At 39.8% G+C, this 19,299-nt stretch overlaps 2 protein-coding genes across 2 annotated transcripts in view; one reads left to right on the top strand and one right to left on the bottom strand.

Annotated features, from left to right (window-relative positions):
- The first annotated feature begins 985 nt into the window (after positions 1–985).
- atp5f1e (ATP synthase F1 subunit epsilon) lies at positions 986–2,730 on the top strand. Its single transcript, XM_035656756.1, has 3 exons — positions 986–1,116; positions 1,490–1,611; positions 2,537–2,730. Coding segments are annotated over exons 1-3 (156 nt in total). The 5' UTR covers positions 986–1,084; the 3' UTR covers positions 2,539–2,730.
- Positions 2,731–3,199: 469 nt separating this feature from the next.
- si:dkey-11f4.7 (piezo-type mechanosensitive ion channel component 2) overlaps positions 3,200–19,299 on the bottom strand; it is a 23,731-nt gene continuing 7,631 nt past the window's right edge. Inside the window, exons 16-45 of the mRNA XM_035657123.1 lie at positions 18,741–18,842; positions 18,456–18,621; positions 16,857–17,100; positions 16,657–16,753; positions 16,184–16,343; positions 15,332–15,421; positions 15,160–15,248; positions 14,653–14,718; positions 14,446–14,558; positions 14,141–14,261; positions 13,310–13,384; positions 12,949–13,115; positions 12,109–12,305; positions 11,844–12,005; positions 11,399–11,731; positions 11,007–11,265; positions 9,985–10,173; positions 9,654–9,861; positions 9,337–9,469; positions 8,288–8,435; positions 7,987–8,201; positions 7,431–7,589; positions 7,063–7,210; positions 6,315–6,503; positions 5,357–5,449; positions 4,968–5,137; positions 4,717–4,833; positions 4,367–4,446; positions 3,906–4,119; positions 3,200–3,777 (exon numbers count right to left, since the gene is read on the bottom strand). Of these exons, the coding sequence (XP_035513016.1) occupies positions 3,522–3,777; positions 3,906–4,119; positions 4,367–4,446; positions 4,717–4,833; positions 4,968–5,137; positions 5,357–5,449; positions 6,315–6,503; positions 7,063–7,210; positions 7,431–7,589; positions 7,987–8,201; positions 8,288–8,435; positions 9,337–9,469; positions 9,654–9,861; positions 9,985–10,173; positions 11,007–11,265; positions 11,399–11,731; positions 11,844–12,005; positions 12,109–12,305; positions 12,949–13,115; positions 13,310–13,384; positions 14,141–14,261; positions 14,446–14,558; positions 14,653–14,718; positions 15,160–15,248; positions 15,332–15,421; positions 16,184–16,343; positions 16,657–16,753; positions 16,857–17,100; positions 18,456–18,621; positions 18,741–18,842 (4,760 nt within the window). The 3' untranslated portion in view covers positions 3,200–3,521. The remainder of the gene's footprint in view (positions 3,778–3,905; positions 4,120–4,366; positions 4,447–4,716; positions 4,834–4,967; positions 5,138–5,356; positions 5,450–6,314; positions 6,504–7,062; positions 7,211–7,430; positions 7,590–7,986; positions 8,202–8,287; positions 8,436–9,336; positions 9,470–9,653; positions 9,862–9,984; positions 10,174–11,006; positions 11,266–11,398; positions 11,732–11,843; positions 12,006–12,108; positions 12,306–12,948; positions 13,116–13,309; positions 13,385–14,140; positions 14,262–14,445; positions 14,559–14,652; positions 14,719–15,159; positions 15,249–15,331; positions 15,422–16,183; positions 16,344–16,656; positions 16,754–16,856; positions 17,101–18,455; positions 18,622–18,740; positions 18,843–19,299) is intronic.

Here is a 19,299-nt window from a genome sequence, read left to right as displayed (position 1 = left end):
GGAGGGAGGGAGGGAGGAGGAGGAGGAGGAGCAGGAGCCCGTTAATGGAGCCTCCGCACTCAGACTCCCTCTGGTGGCGGAAACAGGCGCTGCACCCTGGCGTCCAACAACCGTCTCCAGAACAACGTTAATTATGTATTATTTAATACATTTCTCATTTTATAAGCCCTAGTTAGTGGTGAAATATGGTACTCTAAAGTATTGCTTTACGTCAGAACATTCATACTTTCTATTTATTTGTATTTGACTGATATTATTATTTACTGTGTTTGCTTGATCACATTTTGGTCACTTGACTTTTAAGTCTATGCAACTTGCTTATAATGATACGCCTTTATTACAATAACAAAGTATTACCTGTTGTGATTATTATTATCATCATCGTGCAGTGGTAAAAATAGTAAATAATCGTATGCACTGATATTATCATATTATTTATTATTATTAATAAAGTCCTACCAGTGGAGCTACATTTTCTCTACAGTATAAACATTTAAACAATTTGATATTTCGTCTTCAGTATTAGGTACTACAACTGCAGACCCTGTAATTGCTCTTGGTGGATCCTTTAATGCATTAGTAAGAACCTGTACATCTTATTTATATTTCCTTTCTATATAGCTATAATACACAATGAATCAGCATTTTTATTTCTTAAGCAAATTCAAAATAATTCCAAGTGTACCCAAGGAAGTACTGATGTAGATGTAAAAAGCGATATCGTTATGTAAAGATGGGACATCATACCAACAAGCCAAGCAGATAAATACCTTCAGAACATCATCATCACCAGTAAAATTATTAAAATCACTCCAAATTAAACACCCTAAAAAATATACAAAATAAATAATTTGTATGTTACACCTCTAATTTTTATTTGACCTTTTTTTTTAATTAATGAACTGTTAAATGTGTGTGTGTGAAATAAAGAGAAAGGTGTTGTCTGGGGGCGGGACAAGCGACCGTCGAAGCTGTCAATCAACACCATGGACTGTTCTCATTGGGTAGAGGGAAGGCCAGCGTACCCCGAATGACGTCATCACGCACATATCCGACCTGTCCTTGAAGCCACAACACAGCCAAGATGGTCGCATACTGGAGACAGGCAGGCTTAAGGTACAAATATACGTTTATCTATACTCTCAGTGATAACTCCGTGGTCAGCTTTTGTCACATTGTTTTAATAGGCATTAGTTATCATAACTGAATGATTTCACATAGCCGTTGTTATTATTTTGTACATTAAGTCCTTCAGAGAGCTACATTGCTAGCACGCTAGCTTCTGTTAGCTTCTGTTAGCTCTTCTATTCATGCGTTTGTCTCACTAATGTTTGCTAATAACCTTCCGACATGCGTCTCTTTCTGTTAATGCAACGGATACATTATTTGTTATTAAATAAGAAGCAGTTGTGTTTGTATCTTGCTGACTGATGTCTGTCAGCATTGGTTGCCCTTTAGCATGCGGCTAACAACTGTGTCCTCTCTGCAGCTACATCCGCTTCTCCGCTATCTGCGCCAGCGCGGTGCGAGCTGCGTTGAAGCCGCAGTTCAAAACCGAGGCACTGAAGGCCGCAGAAACCAGCGTCAAAGTCCTCAAACCTAAAACAGCATGTAAGCTCATCACATATCCTAAATGACCTGCGCTGCACTGATCATTTCTGCAGTAAATTCACTACGGCCACTGACGGTCTGTTATTTCAAGGAGAGGCAGCTTTGACATTGACTGGTGTCAGAGAGCAGACTGTCATTTCAGTCACAGACAGTGGAGGAAGACTTGCATTTAGATATACTACAGTAATAACCATGTGCCATTACAAATAAACGTCTTGCTGCCTAAATTGTATTCAAGAAGGAATAATTCCTATCAGCTAAGTTTATATACAGTGTAATATTTTATTATGCACAGTGAACCCTTCAGAGTGATATAGTGTTATATAATATATAACATTAAGCAATATTTTAATGTTCCTAGTCAAGGTGGTATAATTTGCATTGCATTTTATATATATATATACTGTACATGGAGTAAAATCTATTGCAGTGCTTCCCATTTTCCACTTATTATTCTGCAGACCAGACATGCATAAGATGTCTTACCCTGTAAAGAAACTAGTAATTAGTAGATTGGAGGTTTTTGGTTTGAATAAAATCTTTGGTGCATGGTTACCTGTCCCTGGTCTGCCTGAAAAGGTCATTCATTCAGTGTATTTGGTTAAAATTATTCTAAATAAAGATCTTTTTAATGCCATGTAAACTGATCCACAATACTCGACTTACCCTGTGTATTATATCAGTCAATAAGCATCCTCTGAAGATTTTCTGAACCTAATGAATGGCATATTACTGCTTACAACCATGTTTGCACTCCTTCTGTGCAAAGTTTGACATTGACTTTTTTTTTTTTTTTATTCATTTTAGAAGCTTTGCTTTCCTAGTGGGCTAACCCTACATCTGCACTCAGATATTATTCCTATTGTTCTCTTTGGAAGGATTGTTTTCAGTAATATTTTGGTCTTTATGCTCTCCTTTTCTCCAGGATGTGAGACCAGCATGTAGATAGTTTTTCCTTGAGTTGTGGGGTCCTCTCACTCTCCCGTCCTGCACACGGTGGAAAAGAGGAGAAATGGATGACATCAAGATGAGCAAGAGACTGGGGACCTGAATGAAATTGCTGTTTTTTCCCTGTCATTTGTAATTAAAATTGTATTAAAGATGGTTATCGGAAATACATTTTGTTTCGCTGTATTCTTGCCTTGATGGTGAAAATAGTGTTTACAGCAGAGCAGAATGAGACACTAAAACAGTTTCTTTAACAACAATTTTTATTTTGGTATAATAAATACATAGTCGCATACAGAAACATGGTATTTACAGAGGTATGTTTGTGTGTGTTGATCAATGAGTGTATCAATAGTTTGTTGAAATTTCAGGGAGTAGGATGTGTGTACTGTACATCAGTAAAAACCTGAATCTAAAATCATTAGAAATCCATGCATTGCCCAGTGGGCTGAAAATCAAACTTTAGCAACTGGCAGGCACTTTATTTAACTGCAGTTCAGATTAATTGGCCTTCTCAACTACTGTAACATTGTTGATATTCTGTATGTAGTCCTTTTAATTCATTTGCATTTTTCTAGGAACAACAGTACAAGTGTCAGTAAACATTAATGATCTCTTTGAAACTATAATCAAACCAGGAAGTGTTTATTGTCAGTGTGAATACTTTTATTGGTAGTTTTCTGCTTGCCCTTTCAATCAAGGTCAAAGGTCAAGGTTAGTAGCAGGGTCGGAGAGGGACTTCAGCAGGGTTCTTGATCACAGCTGGATTATTAATCAGTTTCCCCTGCAGCTCCATTCGCCACTCATCCAACTGCACTTGTACTGAAATAAAAAATGAAACCAACCACTGAACCAAATTTAATTTGCTCTGATACATCCATTTGCAGTGATGGAGTTCAGTGTGTACAAAGGTGGCGCTTCACCCCGACCTCCAGTACGGACAGATGGTATTCAACCGATCCCTAGCTGTTTTTCTTCTCTCTGGTCATCTTGATCATGGTCTCCGGCGATCGGTAGAGGAAGATGAGTTTCTCAAACAGCGTCTCCTCCAGCTCCATTTCTCCCGTCTCCCGGACCACGAAAATGTCTGTGCAGAGCTTTAGGACGCGGTCCACACACGGCAGCTCCTCGAACATGATGGACCTGGAGATCCCGTTGAAGAACTCCCTGACGAACTTCCCGATGACCAGCACCACTGACATGTACAGGCCGACAATGCTGTGGTGAAAAGTATGTTGTCGTATTATGAGAAGAGAACATTCTTAAAATACTTAAAAGGTAAAAGTGAGACGTTAACTTTCAGTTATACGAGGGTTTAAAAACAGACTTCTTGCTTTGTTACCTACCCGTGTCCAGCCAGAAAGCCCAGACTGGAGGGGCTGACTTTATCACTGAACACCACTATCTCTATGCTGTCACACTTGTTGCTGGAGGAGGCGACAACTGGGGAGCACTCCTCCACCACCCACCACTGGTCTGCGTCTCTGTCTGACTGCTGAACCTGCTCAAGTTTGATTGACATGGGTCTGAAGAAATAGAGGTCTGGGCGGTCCGAGTGATCTGAGGAAATACATGCCGGGGTTGAATTAAACTGCATGTTTTAAACAAGTACAAGGCAGATCATTCTGATCAGCTGATGGAGCCCAGAAAGCTCAGTGCTGCAAAACAAGATAAGGTCTGATAGACCCCCATAGACCCTCCCAAAAAACCCAAATAGAAAGAGAAGACGTCCATTGCATATTAAGGGTACAATGCAGTTACAATTTCTAAAAGAAAAATCTTTAATGTACGATAAACTGTAACTAACCTACTTTCATCCTGGTTGCCATTTTGGACTCTGGTCCTTTGGGACCCCTGATGAACTTTGGCAGCAGAGAATTAATGATCCTACAGGACAGAATAACACAGTTTAACCCTTTTTGAGCTCAAGTCAGACTGGAGAAAATACTTGCTTGTTGAGAATCAGTTGATAACATACAGTATTTCAACTCATTATGTCATGCGTAATAAAGTATTTTAGGTATGAGTTTTATCTTAATTATAGCCATCACTAGCATTAACATCACTAGTAAGTAAAGAAACCGCTTTTCAACACCTGAAGAGGACAAACAGTAAACGTTAGACTTAGTTTTGAACAACTGGTTGTGTCTGACTTACACAGGTTTGCTGCTGTTGCCTTTGAGCATGTGGACTATCCCTTCCCTCAAGGCCTTGTCGTCATACTTCACAGTGTGTTCTCCCACCGTCTCTGCATTCACTGATATGGACGCATTCCTGAGGAGGGCAGGAGACGAGAGTTCAGTTAGTTCAATGCAGTTTGTGTCTGATATGTAAAAGAACAAAGGGCCCACAAATAAACCAAAATACAAAGCAGAAAAACAAGCATAAAGGTACAATCACACACTGACCTGAGCAGTGTCCAGCGTAAGGTTATGTATATATGAGAGGAGTTGCTGAGCTCCAGTATCATGGCCTCCCGACTGGCTGGACTGATGCTCCACAGCAGACTTGCATCACTCTTGATCTTAACAACAACAATGTCGTCCACCAGGTAGTTCATTATGAACTGCATAGCAGACTGGGAGAGGCAGAGAGAAGGGGATCAGATGTCTGCAGTTATTTCAACAAACGTCACCACATTGTTCAGAAATGAATTCAATCCTCATTGTGTTCTTGAGTTCCACAAGTCATTTTTTGAATAATATACAGTACAGTAGATAGATAAACAGTCAGATTACGTATTATCACATTTCTGGCTGTGGCTGGTTTTGTATTTGAAATGAATAAAATGTCTTACTGGATGGGTCGCGTAGACTTTGGTGAGTCGGTTGAATCCAGCTTCTGTGTATGGAACCAGGTTCTGCTCCTGGGCGCTCATGGTGAACAAAGGCTGTGGAAATACAATCAGACACACTCAGGAGTTAAACACATCTGCACACTGAAGATGGACAACAACCAATGTCTAAACTGCATAGTTAAAGGGCAATTAATAACATAACCGCTGGTGTAAATGTAAAGTGGTTCTAGCAGTGTGGTTCTAGGGATGACGGTCTTTCTCTTGGTCGTTCTGCTCCTTTGGTCCAGACTGAATTGTCTCGACAACTATTGGATGGATTGCTATGCGACTTTGATGAGCCATTCCCCAGCAGATGAATCCTACTGACTTTGATGATCCTCTGATTTTTCCTCCAGCACCACCAACCGGTTTGTGTTTCTGAGTAAAAATGTTTGAACCATTGGATGGATTATCATGACCACACACTCTTCAGGTCAATATTCAGATTTGTCATGTCATTCCTATCAGCCTCAGCTGTACTTTGTATTTAGAGTTAATTAGCAAATATTAGCATGCTAACATGCTAAACTAAAATGGTGACCAACATTAAACTTGCTAAATAGGTGTTGATGTAAGCATTAAGCTCAAAGCACCACTGTGCCTCAGTACAGCCTTAGGGAGCTGCTAGCATGGCTGTAGACTCCTAGCATTGTTTAGAGAGGAGGAGGAGGGCAAAAGAAAAAGTGGTTGTTGTGTTAAACGATGAAGATGTCTAATATTGGTGACTTTTATCCAGCAGACACCACAACTGAATTTCTTATTGTTGCACTTCAAGCCATAAGTGACTTTGCTGTTTCACCTTTTACAAGCAAGAATCCTTCTATAAATATTAGCTCTCAGCCAACTTCAGTACAGAATATACAAACACTAAAAGTTGAAAGTTAGCTGTTAGTAACTGTTTACTCATTTCCATGCTGACCTCATATCCTGCGATGCTGAGCTGGATGGAGACGTCAATCGGCCGATTGGTCACTCCGGCTGCTGACTGGACCAGAGACATGAAGAGGAGCGGGAACCAGATGATGCTGATGAGAGCGAAGATGATGAATCCTCCCATCCCATATTTGACCACCTTCTTCTTCTTCTGCCCCGGAGGGTGGGGGTATTTCTGGAAGAATTACAAATAAATGACTGTAGTTCTCACTAGTCATTATTCAGTCTATTCTTTATCATCTATTATTTCTATTTATTTATCTACTATTTTCTTTATCGATTCTTTGACTTTCTCATTAGCCTATAAAATCTAAATAAAAAAAAAAAACAAATGTTCTTCACAACTTACAACAACCATGCAGATAAAAATATTAAGGCCATTTTAAAGCACAAGGCAGGTGTACTCAGCACTACTTTTTTATTTTTGAAGTTATATTTTTTGGCCTTTTCATGCCTTTATTTGATAGAGACAGCTAAAGATCGACAGGATAGGGGGGCAGAGAGAGAGGGGCAAAGGGCCACAGGTCGGATTCAAACCTGGGCCCACTGCAGCAACTCCGTATATGGGTTGCCCACTCTACCCACTGAGCTAACCGGGCGCCTGTCTCAGTGCACCTTTAATATTTAAATTGAAGTTTGAGTGTGTGGTATTGTAGTGATAGCAGTCTATACATAACGATGATGGTGATAATGAAATGTAGCGGGCGGTATGTGTACCACACGCTCTCAATTACTTTCTCTGACTCCCGCCAGCACTTGAGGACAAATATGTTTGCATAGATGTCTTCAACACAAATCCAACTGGAGAGAGACAGAGTGGTGTCGGTCCAAACCCAATCCATAACCGCCCTCAACTCTGTGAGGAAGGGAACCATTCGAAACCTGCAGGAGACGAGAGGAGAAATAGGGAATTTGTATAGTTCATATTGTAAAATGCATTATAGGGCTGTTAATACCAAACAAAAAACTAATTCCAAATACTCTCAACTCTATCAAATCTTTACAGTGTAGAAAATGTGTCGTATTCAATGGAGCAATGGTCAGTCGCTGCATGCTGTTAATGGAGATATTTGTATTTATTAAAGCCAGTTACCGTTCTTACCCTTGGAAGAGGAAGAGGTTCAGGTAGTTGAAGTTCTTTGTGAGGAAGTTACCCAAGATGCGGTTAGGGTAGCCACATTTGATCTGGTAGGCAGACAGGCCAAAGTAGACACACTTTACAAAGTACCAGAGCTGAGCTACAGGGTTATTGTTGAACCTCCTGTGGAGCAAAAAAAACACGGTGAGCTTCCCAGGGGACATTCTGGACTTAACAGCACTTTATAGACCTCCAACTCCTGTGGACTCTCTGGTTCATGTGCACTTGAACACTTGAATGTTTTTTATGAACTTTGGCACTTGATGCACTTGATGTACTGTTGAAAAAATTCAATAAAGTTTATTTTAAAAAAGAGACATCAATGAAAATATCTAATCTCAGATTCATACTTGATTTTGCGCCTTTTATTCCCTCATAATTCTTGATTCAAAAAAATTAAAATCCTACAAATAGACACTTGGAGAACTTGGGGATGGGATTAGTAGGTATGGGTTAGTTTTTGCAAATTATTTTTTTCCAAATAGTCTGGATCAATAGAATAATAAATTCAGTTGACGACCTCTCTGTGACTCCGGGGAGGATGAAGAACATCCAGAAGTGTATGCCGAACACTAGCACCACCTGGAAAACACACTTTCCCATCAGGGACTTCTTCAGGTAGAGTGCCCGGTCCACTATCATGGTGCCGAACTGCATGAGAAGCATTACCAAGAAGGCCTCTGGAACCTGGTCCTCCGACAGAGACTCTGTAATGTCGGCCGCTGCAGAGTATTTCTACAGAGAGACAAAGATCAGCCGGACTGTGTCATACTGTACATATCATAAGATGATGTTTGATGACAGGCAGGGCAGACTCTTACCCCAAAAGCCCAGTATCCATATATAGTGACAATAAAGTTGACTACATCGATGAGAAACATGAGGGCGTAGACGTCACACACAGGACTGTAGTCTGGGTGGATGATGTCGTAGAAAAACTGTCTTATGGGTAAATAAATGTGAAGGGCGCTGTAGAAAGAAATAGAATACAACGTGTCAGAACACACTTTTCTCCGGGCTGTCAGATCCAAAAAACTCTAAACAAACTGAATTAAACGATGCTCGTTGGTTGGAATGTGAAAACAAAGATGAGACGTGTGGATGTGTTTTAAATGGAAAAAACGCATAAAGGTGTGAGCCTCCTGGTTTTACCTTATGCAAGAGTAAACCCTCTTTTCTGTATGAATCTACAGCTGGATGATTATTATCATTAATATTGTTTATTCTATCAAATAATCCTCTTGTGATAAAATTATTATGTTGGCATTCCCTGGTGGCCTCTGGATTTAAGTTCAAGGCCGGGTCTATCTTTGTTGTGTGTTGTTCCCTATATCTCTCTCCCCTAATGCCTTGTCATATCTCTACTGTTGACTTTCTAATGAAGGCATACAATTCCCCAAAAATTCTCATGTTCTCATGTAAATATCTAAATAAACTGAGTTAAATCTTACTGATACCTATCACATATATAGACACAAACACAATAAAACCCTTTGACTGTGCTGAGCATGAATTTGAATTTTATCATCTGATTAAGAAAACTTAAAAAATATCTTAACAGAACAATACTGATTAATACTGTGATAATAATTGTATGTGTTAGCTTTATTAATTATATTACCACCCTTAAAGCATAAAATATGTCGAAAAGTGTGCCTCCCCTGAGACTCTCTATATTTTCTCTTTGTCCAAATTAAATTTTAATAGTAAGCTCGACCATTTTCTAAGATCACAGGAGTTGTTTACAGCTTCATGGGGTTAGTACTACTGGACAAAAAGTCATAGGTCAAAAGACGCTCTTTAGACAGAGGGTAGAGTGGTCTGATGTTCATTCAAAACATCAAATGTGGACCAAAACAAAACAACGCACACTTCTATGATGGCAGCTTTGGCCTGTAGCATCCTCTCTCTCATCTCCTGTCTCATCCTCTGCTTCCTGGTCAGCGGAGCCTTGTTTTGCTGCCGTCTCTGCTTCTTGCTGAGCCGCTTCTTGGGCTTCACCTCTCCAGTAAAAAAAGAACATAAAATGTGAAATGTTAGTCCTAATAAATGGTGATTAATGCCATGCAGTAACTATCAGAAACAAAAAAGACGAACAATACACAAAGTGGTCTTCACAGTGGATTCACCAGAACTGTTCAGGTCAGATTTGGGTCAAAACATCTCAAGCTTTTTCTGAATATTCACCATCAGTTTCTGATGAGTCGCCTTTCTTTCGTCTAAAGAATATAGAGGTGGTGGAGGCCTGGATCGGGAGGAACCTCAGCCGGCGTTGAGTTTTATCTTTGCTGCCCGTCTTATCTCCTCCTGTCATCTTCTTCTTGTCCACCTTCTTCTTCATCTTCTTGAAAAAATCTGGCATCTCAACCTCCTTGTTGTCCCACAGCCCGTGGCACTGTAAGGTCATGGACACAAACAAAATCTTAACTGAACTAGCTGCAGGGTAACGCGGTGCTGGTGGCCCCTTAGGAGACATACAGCAGCAGGAGGGTATATTTGAAGACGTTTTTAAGATTACCTTGAGAATGGACCGGTGGAAGAACAGAGCGAGCAGCTGAATGAGGTCAAACAGGACGTAGCCATCTTTCTTCTCCACCCCGATGATGTTGGGCAGGGCAAAGGGCCGATCGGCGTTGATGCCTCGGTAGGCAGAGGTGGTCCATGGGAAGAAACCAAACTGGAAAAAGTACTTCACCACAACAGTCAACTGAGAGAGAAAGAGAAGAGAGTTCAGGATCATCCATTGGCAGAAACAATGGAGGCATTATGAATTATCACAGAATCAGGCATAGTGAGTACTGCTGATTCGGGTGTGTTATTAGCAGCTAATGTAGCCTTGGAGATGAGGAGCGGGCTACAGAGGTCTGGTAAGCTCACTTCTGATCAGATTTGCTAGTTCAGTTCCAACCGACACTCTCAGGGGTCATCACTTTAATTTATCTCAGCTATTTTATGCACTTCACTCTGGAGCTACAAAAGGCGAACAACTCACATATGCAGTAGTAGTATACTGAGATACAGGCCTACTGTGTATTTTTCGTAAAGGTTTTCTTACACCCTTTAAAATCAAAAAGGCTGCTGTGAAGTTTCAGCGAAGCCTATTGGGGTCCTAACCTGCGTGTTGGGAACCATTGCTCTAAGAAAGTTACAAAAAAAGATATTTCCAGTAATTACCCTGTAACAAAAATAAAATAAAATGCCGATGGAATAACTGAGTTTAAATAAACTGAATTTCAAGCTTTTGACAGTATTGAGCTACTGTGTCTTTCTGACCATTTAACCATGGTTCAATGGTGCAGCATGAAAAATATGGATGCAAAAACAATATCAGCTGCTAAATAAATGTATAAGATAAGTAGAATCATTAACAGCTACCCTTTTGTTACTGTAAAAGCAGAGCATTATTTGTAATGTGAGGAATACTGGGCAAAACACATTTTTAATTTAAGCTATTTGTTCTAAAATGAATAGCAAGACAGCAATGAAACCCCTCACATAGAAGATTAAGTTAACACACCACACAATGCCGTAATAACTAACCTCTGTGTAGATTATGGCGGTCATCCAGAAGCGTTTGGATGGCCGGGGCACAGACAGCATGGCCCAGAGGAAGATGAGAATAGGCAGGATGAGGGAAAGGAATGATGCGGACACAATGTGGTTCAGAATGATGACAAAGTAGCACAGCAACTCCGACTTGGACACCATGGTGTTATAGAGGGCAAACATTAGCTTCAGCGGCCTCGGCAAAGTCCCGAAAAACTTATCGGACTCTGAGATCTCATCATTTTCAAATATGCTATAGAAAGAATGGAGAGAAGAAAAGAGAGGTTACAGATTGGAAAGTCATAATGTCTCACAGCACCTTGTCTCTCTCTCACAAAACATAAAACATCTTGTTTTTAAGTGATATGTTTCTTGTGTCTACTGACTTGTTAAGCAGCAGCTCACTGGCAGTGAGATTCCTCGTTTCCTGACTCAGAGGTCTGGGAGATTCTGCGAGGTCCAGGCTTCTCTCTCCATCGCTCTCCCTGAAGCCCAACGAGATGCAATCTGCGTCATCAGCGCATTCATCCTCTTCTCTCCACTGTATTTCCTTCTTCAGCTCTTCTCTCTCCACCTCATAATCCTCCTCTTGTTGTTTCTCTTTCTTCTCTTCCTCTGTCTCTTCTGGTTCTTTCTCATGTTTCATCTCACCCTCTGTGTCCTCCTCCTCATCTTCTTCTTGTTCGTGGTCTTCCTTTTGAGGGGCGCCATCTTCACAGCTTTTGAAACAAGGAAAGAGACAGGGATACTTAAGACTCAAGGAAACATGTCTAGACAGTTTCGGATTCTCTCCACAAATTATTTACTGTCCACCAAAGACTTCTCCATCACCTTGGTGAAAGTTCATCAGTCTCAGCGGCGGTCAGATCAATGTTGGGTGTTCTCAGAAGCCTCCGTCTGAGCTGGTCAGCAGCAGGCGGCACAGTGGGAGGCTCGTCCAGCTCTTCCTGGGTCGGCTGCCGGGAGCCGAGCATCGTCTCATCTGTCATACAGCTGAAAGTGAGTAGGAGAGAGAGCAGATGAGTGCACAGTATCTAAAAGTACAGTAATAATGTAATTCGTTTCTACAATGTTTGCAGTTACAGGAGTAACCTGCCTAGAAACGCTGCTGCCCCAGGAGACTTTGGAGGCTTGGTTTTTCAGCTTTGCGTAGGCGTAGCATGAGGGGACAGCGGGTGGGGAGGAGGGGGAAGGCAAGGAGTCATCCAGGCCGTCTTGAGATGAGAGTGTGTTCTGACGGGACAGCCACGTATCATAAAACTGCTTCACGCTCTCCTGGCTCACCTCTTTGCCCTGCAAGGCGAAGAAAAAGGAAATGTTTACACCTATAGAGAATAAAACAGCACCTTCAGACAAACTGAACCCAAACATTGTGTATGTGGGAAATATATACTGTACTACGTGTTCAGGTTAAAACAAGGGTTTGTGATAATTTTATTTAATTTAATTATTTAACTTTTATGCAGAGGTGGAGCAGAAGAAAACATATATATGAATAAATACATTTCGAAAAGTCCAAAAGAAATAAGTATGAATGTATGTATAAAGAATACATATACTATTCATTATAAAATAGTGTCAAAGTAGGAACTTCTTGTCATCCACACACTGAATAACTGTCACAGTTAAATTGTAATGTTATCACTATTTTTAAACACTTATACAGTATATTTATATTGGTTATATTATTATGTCATTTATCAGAATGAAACAGGAAACACACTGTGACTACTGATAAAGGGTGCTGTATGTTTCACAATTTCTACATATAAGCTGATATCAGCTTATCTGGGGTTGAATTGATTTGTATCCATATTTAATTTGTCACACACATCACATCATATCAATCTGATATTGAAGGGTTTTACCAGCCTTCACACTAAGGCATCTCTTAAATTAAATTAACTTTAATCAGTTTTAAATCATTTCCTCTCACCTTCTTCTGCTGCTGGGTGAGCAACGCTCTCTCGAAGCACAGCACCTTGGAAATGTCCAGGCTGTCTTTACAGAATGAGTTCAGGCCGCCCGTCAGGTCATCAAGAAGGGACTGAATGAACACCCAGCTGAACTTCAAGGTGCTAATGACGCGCTGCAGAATGTTTTCTGTGAGGACAAGTACATAACCGAGTATGAATGTACTGATGTATTAAAAGTTTCCCCTGCTCTTGATTTAAAGTTTCACTGCTGCTTGTTCGTATTAAGGCAATAATAAATCTAAAGTCAGTCAGTAATGAAATATCTTCTCTGAAGTTCACTTGTGAAAAGCTGGTAGAATCCAGAGGTTCATGTGTGTTTACCTTTTGCCTCCTCTCCCACCTCCTCCACAGTGCTTTCATCCAGTTCATCCTCACTAGAGTCCGTTCTCTCAATGCCTGTTAAAAAGAAGATTTTATTGTTAAATAATTTGGTCCATTTGTCCAACAACAGCAGGATGTCTCCACAACTACAGGCCAAGCTGCTGTCAAATCCATGATGCCCATTGGATGATTCTGCATTATCCTGACCTCTCCTCTAGCACCATGAAAAAACCCCCACCAAGGTACCAAACAGGCCAGACTTCAATTGTCCCTAGTGGATGAATCCTGATTGATTACCTTTCCTTGGCCGCCATAATGTCTACCTTTACAGAAGAAATACTCAAATCTGATGGACAGCTTGAATCAAAGTTTGAATTAATGGCCACTTTGGGCAACCTTTACAAACAAGATCTACTGGGCAGATTGCCATTACACTTCCCGACACATTTATGTTCCACAGAGATTAAACTTTTGGATGTCAATGACCCTGGGGTATGACCTCTAGTACCAACTTTTCGTTGTTGTTTGCTGAGGCTCTCATCTGTAGTGAATCACAGGAGCAGGTAGAGGTTTTCAGTGTTTGCTCACTTTGACAGGCCACATACGAAATACTGGTGCCTGTTAGGATCAAACTCGTGACCCTTCAGTCTCAGAATTATCCAAATGTTCAAATCATCACCAAATAATTTCATATAATCTGTAACTGCATGAAACAAGCTGTGGTTCATAGTAATCACTCTGATATTTGAATTCAAAGACTGATATGATTAAATTAAGACAACAGAGGGGGATTAGATGGTGTTACATAAACACCACATATTGCTCTCTCACCCTGCTCTCTCTGCAGCTCTCTCTTGGCCTTCTTCTTCTCCTCTTTCTTTCTTTGTTTCTTCTCCTTCTTCAAGTCCTTCAGAGCCGACTTAGAGCTGGTGACCCAGGCTTCGTAGGCCAACTGTGATAACAAAGACAACAGATACATGTCTTTAGTGATGAAGTTACAATATAGCGACACCCAATGTACAAATATTAAACTGTCCACTTTTAAAAGAGCAACTATTGTCCGTTGATTTCATGAAAAACATAAACAACACGACATATTCAGTTTTTTTGTTTGATGCGTTTTTTGGGTCTCTCACCTGGAAAGCAGATTTCTTCTTTTTTGGTGCCTCCTCTTCTTTCTTCTCTGCAACTTCCTCCTCTTCCTCCTCGCTGTCACTCTCAAACAGGTGGTAGCCACAGTTGTTCTCCACTGGATAAAACAGAGCGCAATGTCAAAACTACAGCACTATACGCATACTGTTGAGCATCGAGCAGTGTTAGTGTGGTGCGTGTTGTGGGCTCACCTCCAGGCTGAGACACCCAAGGTTTCCACCATTTTCCTGCATCTCTCTTTGCCTTCTCATCATCATCTGGAAAACACAGATCAGTCTGTTTGAACTGATATCTGCTGATTTTCTCTTTTTTTAATGATAAATAAGTTTCATAAAGCAAACACTTATAACAGGATAGATCTCAGTGAAAAGTGCAGCATTATAAAACTGCACCAACCACAAAATTATGTTTAATCATGAGAACAAACTTTTTAATTAGGTGTTTGAATTTATCTCAAATATATATAACAAGATTAGTTAAAAAATAAGTTGTTTTTTTTATGGAAGATCTCTCCTATCGCAGAAGAGAAATGTTTTGTGTTTTTGCCTCGTAGACGTGAAATAATATCAACAGAAACACCAACAGACCTTGTACCCAAAATATTTTTCATGACTGATTCCTATAAAACAGTAAATGCCAGCTTATGCGTTGCTGGTTTATTAACAGTAGAAACAGAAAAATAGATTCTCTTGTGTTACCGAGTGTCACCTGCTCCTGAGCAGCAGGAAGAGCTGGTGTGTCTGCTTCTGTGGGCCGACTCTTCTGTTTGGATTTGATCTTCTCCATCCTACAAGGAAGTAGGAAGAAAGACAAGTTAACTGATTACTTTTACGAGGATGAAACTCAAACTAACTGTTTAATGTTTCTTACTGTTTCTTTAGTGTCTCCACAGACTTCTTCTCCATCTCCAGTCTGGCTGCTATCAGCTTCTTCACTTTGGCCTCAAACAGCTCAGCGCCCCTTAGAGGTGGAGAGAGACGGAGAAAATAGCGTGACTTGTATTGTTGTTGGTACGTCAGTTTGTTTTATCACTGCTGCTTGTGTTTTTTTACTGTTCTTCCTGTCTGGTGCTCTGTAAAACACATTTTACCTGTTTAGAAGTTTGTTTAGGGTCTCTACTTACAGTTATTGTGAAAACAAAATTGATCTAGATTATCTGACCCACCTACACGGAAACAACAGATGGGAAAAACCAACAGAGGCTGCATTACAGAGAGTTCCCATCCTCCCTAAATGAGGCACTAGATTCACCAACACTGCCAAATCATATTCTGGTGTCAGCTACAGAAATGCAGAAATGTTCAGATCAAAATGCAAAACAAACAAACAATTATTTTACAGGTTCATAATTCTAATTCTAATTTTCAAGATATTTCCTGGAAAGGTACAAGTACTACACTTTCAGTTAATAATTTCAGTCAGTCCACTGCCTCTAGGAAATGATCAATACTTACTAAAAACAATAAAGTGCTATAAAAACTCCCGAAGCAGCTGTGAGGGCTGTGTCATTGTAAAAAAGTAGGATTATTATAATTATTAAGTTATATGGTTCTCCTATAAACTGAATACAGACAAACTATGTCATGTTTAATTTATCCAACAAAATTCGAGTTTCAATTTCCAAACATTTACTCCTCCTCGTCATTTGTAAAGTTTGCAGCTTGTGCTGCTTTTAAGTATGTTAGAAAGATAAACAGGATGTTGTTAAGCAGGAGTACACACCTGGAGGCTAATATCTTAGAAGACCTGAGGTCAGATACCACGTAGAGGAAGTAGTAGCTGAGGAAGACCCTCCTTTGTGCCAGGAGGACAGTGAAACAGATTGCATCCCAGACAATGCCGGCCTCACCCTCCGGCAGCTCACACTCATCGTCAGAATCAGCTGAAACACAAATATGTTACACATAATATAATAACACATACAATAATTTAATGATAACTTAGACAAAACTATCAGGGGAAATAAACAGATGTGTAAAGTCTCAGTTTACTCATATAAGCTCACACTAAGCTTAGTTTTAATATTAATATCAACCTCAGTACAACATAACCATAAGATTAAATGTTACACAGATATTTTCACAGTATTAACCAACAATAAACTGTGTAAATTTGACTTTTCAAACAAAGTTTATCAAGAAACAATGTGCCGAGATTTTAGATATAATTCATCATCATCTGTTACAAACACTTACGGACATCGTAGCCTTTGATGGTGCAGAACATGCTGAAGGCCTGAATTAACCAGCAGCTGTTCTTCAACAGGCTGTCCAGGTAGGCACAAGAACCAAGCTGATCACAAGAAACACAGGAATGGCAGAAAGATGCTGTGATTGAAACTGAAACTGATGTGCGTCTTAAATCATTTGAAATGATTTCTTTCCAGGTAACTCACAGACAACAGGTTCTTCATGGCGATCACAAAGCAGGTGTATCCGATGAGCCAGTCCCACAGTCGCAGGATGTATTTGACCGGCTGCATCAACACGCTGCCTCCGAACAACATGAAGTAGAAACAGGCCACCAGGTAGCCCAGACAGAAGATGTTGATCCGCGTGGTGCCGGTGATGAAGATGAGGCACAGCACCAGCCAGAAGAAATAGCTGAACACAAACACCTTCACCATGTCGAGGTAGCACCTGAGGACCAGACAGAGGGGGACACTGAGAAAAAGCAACAGAACAAAAAACATGCTGCCAGGACAGATTAAAAAAGAAAAAGAGTAATTAAAAAATAAGTAAAGTTGTAAAATACACCTGCAAACATCTCTAAAGCTAACTATTTAACACATTCTACCCTGTTTGAATAAAAATGTACATTTAACAAGTTGTGGTTTTAAAGCAGGTTGCTGCAACTATTTCTTAGCGAACAGAAACCTGTCCTGGTTCTACCTGTTTTATCTGTTTCCTGTCTGTATGCTAAGCTAAGCTAAGCATCTCCTGGATGTAGCTTTACATTTGGCATACAGACATGAGAGTGGTATCAACCTTCTCATTTCATTAAGTGAAGGCTATTTCCCAAAATGTCAAATTATTACTAAAATACTTGTGTTGGTGAATAGTTGTTAGATTATTTTTTTACACTGTTACAAGCTGTAAATGCATTGAATGCTTATTTTTGTAATTATTTCACTATTTGCAGTTAATAGACTAACAAAAAATAAATACAAATAGATAAAAAAGAAATGTTTACCAATTCAAGTCACAAAAAAACTACAAAAGTCATTTTTGCTTGATAAATGACATGATTATCAAACTAATTTCAAGTCAGTTTACTAATCCATCAGCATTAGTTTATTATTGTTTATTCATTTGAACAGAAAGCAATATTGCAAAACACCATATCCCATTTATCAGACTATGTGTTGAGTGATGACATTTATTGATAGATAAGGTACGATCCACAGTCCAACTCAAATACCAACACAGCTGCATTGCCCGTTAATGACAGATACCACAATTTCAGCTTTTTTTCTCAGAAAGTTATTTGTTGTATAAGATATTCTGTTAACATCAAGATGGTAAATCTGCTGAAGGCTCACAGCAGAAAGTGAAATAAAGCTCATAAATGAAGACGCTCGTCTATTGTGGAAATGGGAGATGCCCATGAGTGCTTAGCCAGCAGTTTCAGTTTACCAGAACAGCTTTCATGACTTGGAGAACACACATAAATTAATGATCTAACTCGACCCCTTAATGCTCCTAAAAAGACCACAAAGCAGCATGATGGAGTCCCAATTCTCCACCTGCAGTTTAAGATACAGAGCAGGAAAGAGGGATTAATTTAATGCTGGATTATGGATTTCTGGCTATTTCCGGTGATTATCTGTTGTCTATAAATTTAGACTAGAAAATTACTAATATTCTTGATATTAGTACATTTTTAGATCAACATTCAGACCAAGACAAGTCTCTAACGGAAATGAGACCAAGACTCTACTCTTAATTTAAAAAACACAAAAAACAACTTGAAAAGCAAGGTTGGTATTTCTGACCTGCAGTGAAGGAAGTTATCGACCGGTATGAACTGGTTGAAGGAACAAGGATCCAGACTGCGACTGATCTCAACGTTGTCTCCAGCCAGCAGTCGCACTGCCGCTCGGTTCTCCTCCTCAAACACCTGCCACTGCAGAGACGAGCAGAGCAACAGGAGGTGGTCATCTGCAGAGAGCAGGACAGGGAGAGAGAGAGAGAGAGAGAGAGAGAGGGGTAAAAATCTGACACGAGAAGGAATAAGTTCAAAGTCAGGACAGAAAAGAAAAGAGTAAAGATAAACTCACATAATATGAATAAAGGATTGGGACTCATGGCGAAGTCAGGCAAGTAAAACCACTTAATAACATTAGAGGTCAAAGGTCGAACTGCGGTCCTCCAGGGGTAATCTGATAAGAAGATAGAATGAAGTAGAACAGCATAGAATGAGATTTAATCAATAAGTCAATCAACAAAAAATGACTGTTTCGTTAATTCAATTGTTCAAGGAAAAAACACTTTATGGTTCGAGCTCGTGCTTCTCTTTGTTATATTAAAGTAAACTGAATATATTTGGGTAAAAGAAGCAATTTAAAGATTTTAAATTATAATGATCATCTCTCCCTATTTTCTGTTTTCTTTTATAAACAAAACAATTAATGGATTTATTTAGTAAATACTCATCAGATTGATCGATAATAAAATTATTTAAAATTTGTATTAAATCATTAGTGTGTAGGATTTAGCAGTGAAGTTTCAGATTGTTTATCTAATTGAAGACTGTATTCGACAACCCAGGAATGAGAACGGGCTGTGAGGTGTGGAAGAGAAACTACAGTGGCTCAATCTAGAGTCAGTGTTTGGTTT

The sequence above is a fragment of the Morone saxatilis genome, unplaced genomic scaffold, assembly GCF_004916995.1.
Source record: "Morone saxatilis isolate NCDOM2014 unplaced genomic scaffold, NCSU_SB_2.0 Contig15, whole genome shotgun sequence".
NCBI lineage: Eukaryota > Metazoa > Chordata > Actinopteri > Moronidae > Morone > Morone saxatilis.
The sequence above is the reverse complement of the archived record's forward strand: the minus strand, read 5'-3'. Positions and strand labels throughout refer to the sequence as shown.

What these genes read in the sequence shown, in the direction of transcription:
- atp5f1e (XM_035656756.1), top strand. Translation starts at nt 1,085, where the DNA reads ATGGTCGCATACTGGAGACAGGCAGGCTTAAG. An exon ending in TGGAGACAGGCAGGCTTAAG is followed by an intron (nt 1,117 to 1,489) that starts GTACAAATATAC and finishes TCCTCTCTGCAG; the next exon opens with CTACATCCGCTTCTCCGCTA.